The sequence below is a fragment of the Molossus molossus genome, unplaced genomic scaffold (assembly GCF_014108415.1).
Source record: "Molossus molossus isolate mMolMol1 unplaced genomic scaffold, mMolMol1.p scaffold_m16_p_20, whole genome shotgun sequence".
Classification (NCBI taxonomy): Eukaryota; Metazoa; Chordata; class Mammalia; order Chiroptera; family Molossidae; genus Molossus; species Molossus molossus.
Genome location: NW_023425356.1, coordinates 19,428,411 through 19,433,759, shown reverse-complemented (window position 1 = coordinate 19,433,759; position 5,349 = coordinate 19,428,411). Strand labels below are relative to the sequence as shown.

General features: G+C 49.9%; 1 protein-coding gene across 1 annotated transcript; it reads left to right on the top strand.

Annotated features, from left to right (window-relative positions):
- Nucleotides 1–425: 425 nt before the first annotated feature.
- Nucleotides 426–4,879, top strand: SPRR4 (small proline rich protein 4). The gene is made up of 2 exons (XM_036271972.1): nt 426–456; nt 4,632–4,879. Exon 2 carries the CDS (start codon nt 4,655–4,657, stop codon nt 4,877–4,879), a length of 225 nt encoding a protein of 74 aa, XP_036127865.1. The 5' UTR covers nt 426–456; nt 4,632–4,654.
- Nucleotides 4,880–5,349: the final 470 nt, after the last annotated feature.

Below are 5,349 nucleotides of genomic sequence, written 5' to 3'. Positions count from 1 at the left end.
CCTCTCATGGGCAACCCAGACCTCTCCTTTTTGTCTTTTTTTGTTTCATTCATGAAAATAGCATAATAAATATGTTCCATGTGTCTCCAGATGGAGCCACCAATGACGCTTTTTTCCCCCAAAGCCCAGAGAAAAAGTGCTCTGGTGGGGATGTGTCTGGATGGAGAGAGAGAGGATTCGTCCCATCGTGTCTGGCAGGGTCCCCTCCCAGTGCCAGGACTCTGTTGCCCAGCCACCCCTTGTTTGTTTGCAGGGTGGGGCTGGGGTTTCTCAAGCTTTGATTCACCCTCAGAAATGAGTCTTGCCTGTTCCCTCCCCTCCATAATGGAGTCACAGTCACACACCTGCTCTCCGATGTCTGCTCCCTAGAGAGGTGAGATGCAGAGCCTGGCCTTCTGCTTCCAATACCACACGGTCCTTTGAGGATGCGAGAGTAGAGGCAAGACTCCAGGCCACAGGCCACAGGCCCGAGGCCGGGCGAGGCGGTGGGGTGGGAGCAGGGACTACGGAGGAGCTACTCCACCTGACTTCTCAGGGCCCGTCCTCCCTGCAGGGGTTGTTAACATGTGGTTGAGGCAGCCTCCCCTCCTTCCTCCTTCGAAAAACAGTCCGCTCTGTCTGTGTATCCGTCATTATGGATTTAAGAGAGTTGGATCGGCCTTCTCTTCTGGATTCTGGATCCAGCCACAATCAGAGCCAGTTTTCTCATCTATAAAATTTATAATACAATCACCTTTCTTTATGGAGTGTTGAGAAAAGTGTATGCGGAGGTGCTTTACGAGGTTTAATGACTAATAAAAATGCACCTGTGTCTGGCAGTGCACGGAGCGGGGGTCAGCCCGGGTCTCTTAGGGAAGGGAGGGAGACAGGCGTGGCAGGAAAGAGAGCACCTGATGCCAGGGAGGAGAGGGGAAGGGAGGCTTGTGCAAGAGATGGAAACCACCGGAACCAACTCCTTAATTTTGTCATTAATGTGGCCTCTGCTAAGCAGCAGCCAGTGGCTCCTCACTTCAGCTGACTGAAAACAGCTGTGAAGCCAGGCGACCTATGCTCCAACCCTGGCTTTGACATTAACCTCTCTGTGACCTTGAGCAAAGCATGTCTCCATCCCAGCTCTCAGTTTGCCCCTCTAGAAAGTGGGGATAAGGTGGCCAACAGGAAAGCTGAGCATCAGCATTTTGGAAAGGCAAAGACGTTACTGCCTATGAACTTGATATTCGTGACCTAGAGGACACAGCCCCTTCAAGGCCAACCACGTTTATGTCTCTATCCCGGCCACCCCTGGAGTACCATCTGAGATGATAGTTGTGTTATAAGCCACGTTTCATCACTAGCTAGAATTCTAAAAACCAAGTGGGAGTTGTTTACGGCTCAAGCAAGAGCTCAATGAGCAGACTGGGGAGAAGAAAGACACAACTGTATCAGAGAAGCCATGAGGTGACAGAGGGGCGGCCCCGGTATTCGGCGTCACAGCACACCTGCGCTCACGCCTTCGGGGCCGGGCACACGAGAACGCCCTGATTTATGTCCACACCGGCTCTGTCTCGCTGCATATTTCCCTGGCGGAGAGTCTGCGTCAGGATGAACGCAGCGGCATGGGAGTGGTGGAGGTGATGGTGCAGAGGGAGAGGGTGCTCATCTCCACGGTGGAATGCAGAGCCCAGAATCTGGGACCATTCTTCAAGGGGATAGGCTTGGGAGGAGGAGGAGGAGGAGGAGGAGGAGGCATGGCCTGGAGGGGGAATTAAGGGTTAACTTTTAAGTGAGGCTGACCTTGAAAATTGAGCAATATCCGGTCTTTACATGACAGAAAGCTCAGGCAAGACCATTAGTCATGGTCCCCACCCAGTGACAGTCACTTGTCCACCAAGGTGATGCTAGCCACGGTGATATAGTGGAAATGAGCTTTGGGCAAGGGCCCCACCCAGCTCCACCCTGACTAGTTACATGTTGTTGAGCAGTCAGTTAACTATCCTGGGTCTACTTTTATACACTGAAATCACATTTAACTATCCAGCAGAACTGCCATGAAGATTAAATAAGGGATTTGAAAATGGTTCAAAAATTACTTTTAGGTATTTCTATCATTTCTCAGGCAGCCTTGCATTTTGCTGGCCAGTGACAGAAAGGAGCATGTCGGTCTCTGGTGGAGCAGGAGCCTGAGGCTCCTGGCAGTGGTCCCAAGGGGAGCAGTGTCCCAGAGCAGGCCTGCCTTCCTCCCCCCCAGGGGCTAGGAGGCCAACTGCAGGATCAGAGCTCTTTCTGCCCATCTGAATTCCTGGCCAGACCTAGCGGATAAAAATACAGTGTACCCTGTTCCAGTTGAATTCCAGAGAAACAACAAGTAATGGTGTAGTATATTTCAAGTAATATTTGGGACATATTTATACTAAAAAATTCTGGTGTTTACCTGAACTTGAACTTGAACTGGGTACTCTATATTTTATCTGGTAGCCCTAACCCAGAAGCCAAATTCTATCCCCCCCTCTTTGACCACCGCTAATACCCATCAGTGCCTGACTTCTGGTGGGCAGGTCCGGGACATAGCACCATGTTGATTAAAATTCGGGACACCATTCACATTCTTCTGCTTGTGCTCAAGGAGAAGTCATACAGAGGCCTGTGCCAAAGGTGCTCCCTAGACTGGGAAACCATATCACTGTGTAGTGGGACAGGGCTGGGGGATAGAGAAGCCGTGGTTAACTCTTGACTTCACCATCTATAATGTTCAAAACTCTGGGTCCTTTGAATCATTCCCATTGAGTTCCAATCCCATCTCCCCTGCTTACTACCTATGAGATCCTTCCCGGCCTCACTCTTCTCATCTGCAAAATGGGAACAATGGCCTTTGACTTATAGGGGCTATAAAGATACAATGAAACAGTGGCACGAGGGCTGATCTCAGGGTGAGGCATGTGAGTGCTCAATAAATGGCAGCCAAGACCATGTTCATATTTTTGTCAAAAGTGCCCCAAGGCCATACTCCTCCTTCCTTAATGTTTCTTATAAATCCTCAGATCGGTTCTATTTTCAAAAGATCTTGAGTCCTTGAGTTTAGGCAAAGGCCTTATGTGGGTAAAGTCAGCTCCGGTAGACAGGAACCCAGAATGCTACAATACCTGGTGGGTGTTTTCCATCTAAACAGTCTAGTCTAGTAAAGCAAGTCCCTGGAGGAAGTGCAGGTGGGAGAAGTGGGTGAGGAATTCCCTGGGAGGTAGTGATCAGGGACACGCCAAGTGCCCAGGGCAAGTTGGGGGCCTTTATAAGGTTGCCAGGAGAGGCTGGCCATGAACCTTCATCAGCCTCCTCCCCAGGGTCCAGCTCGCAGCTCCGGTAAGTGGGAATGCACTCGTGCTCCGGGGGCCTTTCAGGCCCTCTCCTCCTCTTGAACTGCCTTGAGCCGCTAGGCCACGCTCCTCTTCTTTCTTGGGTAATCAGAGAAGTGGCAGGAGCCTGGTGACAATTAAGAAAATGTCACCCTAATTGTTACTTGGGAAATTCAGTCTCCATTCTGTACCATTGCGAGGTGTGACTAATATCCTGATTCTGGGTTTTAAGTCCCTGGCAAGAGGATTTTTCTCATTGAGGAGATATATTTAGAGCTGTCACATTTTGTAGCAAGTCTGAGCTTTCTTCAAAGCTTTCTCGGGCCCTTTTGGCACTACCAATAAGCTTTTCAAACTTTGTTTTTAGTTTTACAGAAATTGTATTTTATATATTGTATTTTATACTCCGCAGTTCCCATATGTCAATATCATGATTGCCCCCTGGGACCTGTGCTTCCCATTTCTAATCACAAATTTAGAAGGTGAGCAATGCTGCATATGAAGAAACCCAGAGAGCACGGCAGAGCTGGGAAGGCCTCAGAGACCTTCCCCATCAGCACCCTCCAGATAAAGGCATGGGATCCAGATTGCCCAGAGGTATGCCTGGCCAGTGAGGAAATAATCCTCTTTCCTCTGAACCAGGCTGCCTCTTGGGAAAACATCTTCCTTATAAGTCTCTTACCTCCAGTGATCTACTTAGCCTTAAATACCCTAGTTCTCCATGGAGGGCTAGAACCACTATCCCACAGCCAAGTTAAATGATTCACCTGAGCATCCCATGGTGAGCCAGCGGGGGAGTCAGGATTAGAACCGTTCTCTGAGTACCTGGAACTGGGTTTCTCCAACCCATCACTTGCACACACTTTCCTCCGAGACAGAGACTGCCTCTTCCTTATGCCCGTCCATCTTGCCCGCACCTATTGTACTACCCCAGGCAACAGTTAGCATTGCAGACCCATCAGCCGAGAGCCCGTGCCTTGATCTTGTAAAATGTCTGGACTCCTTTTTAATCACCAACTCAGTACCCCCATCATATTCCCTGGTAAGACGTAGAAATAAACTATGTATTTAATTGAGTCAAGAATCCACGGGAAGATGAAGGAAGATAGGAAATCAGAACAGCACAGAAGAAAAGGAAAGAGGAGAATTGCAACAGTGGGTGCATGTGAATCAATCCATTGAGCAATTCGAGGCTATTAATCACTTGTCACATTCTTGGCTGGTGGAGAAAACACTCTTCTCAGTGTCAGAGGGGAGGAGAGATGAGGAAGCCCTTCTCATACCAGCCCCTGCCCGGGTTTCTTTCAGGCTCACCTGTTCCTGCAGCAATGTCTTCCCAGCAGCATCAGCAGCAGCAGCTGCCCCAGAAGGCCCAGCAGCAGCAGGTGAAACAGCCCTGTCAGCCGCCGCCTGTCAAATGTCAAGAGACCTGTGCACCCCAAACCAAGAATCCATGTGCTCCCCAGGCTCAGAAGCAATGCCCACCCAAGAGCACAGCTGCCCCTGCCCAGCAGAAGTGCCCCATGGCCCAGCAAACTCCCAAGAGTAAATAGAAGGATCAACTGGAATACCACCTGCTCACCATCCAGGCTATCAGATGGGACCTTCCTTTTTCCTGCTCCTCTTCCCCCCAGTTCCAGGATGTCCCTTCTCTCCCATCTCTTCTATCCAGAGTCCAACGAAGCATTGTCAGGAGTTCTGCCCATTGAGACCGTCATCACACACCTCACCTTTGCCTGCAAGTCTCTTATATCTCATCCTGACACTCTCCTAGGTGGGCATGAAGGGGCCTCATTCTCTCCAACCTCCAGCTTGACCACAGCTATGGTGCATCCATGTCTCAAAGCAAAGAATGTACCTGAGCTTCTTCTAGGGTTACACCCTGACTAGTGAGGACACCAGAGGCCAATGCACAGCTTCTGCCTCATTTCCTTCCCTAGTTCCCCCTCCCTGAGCTTCTCATTTTTCCTCCCATAATAAATCTGTGTTTCGGGTAATTGTCTGTTTCCTGACTCCAGTCTGT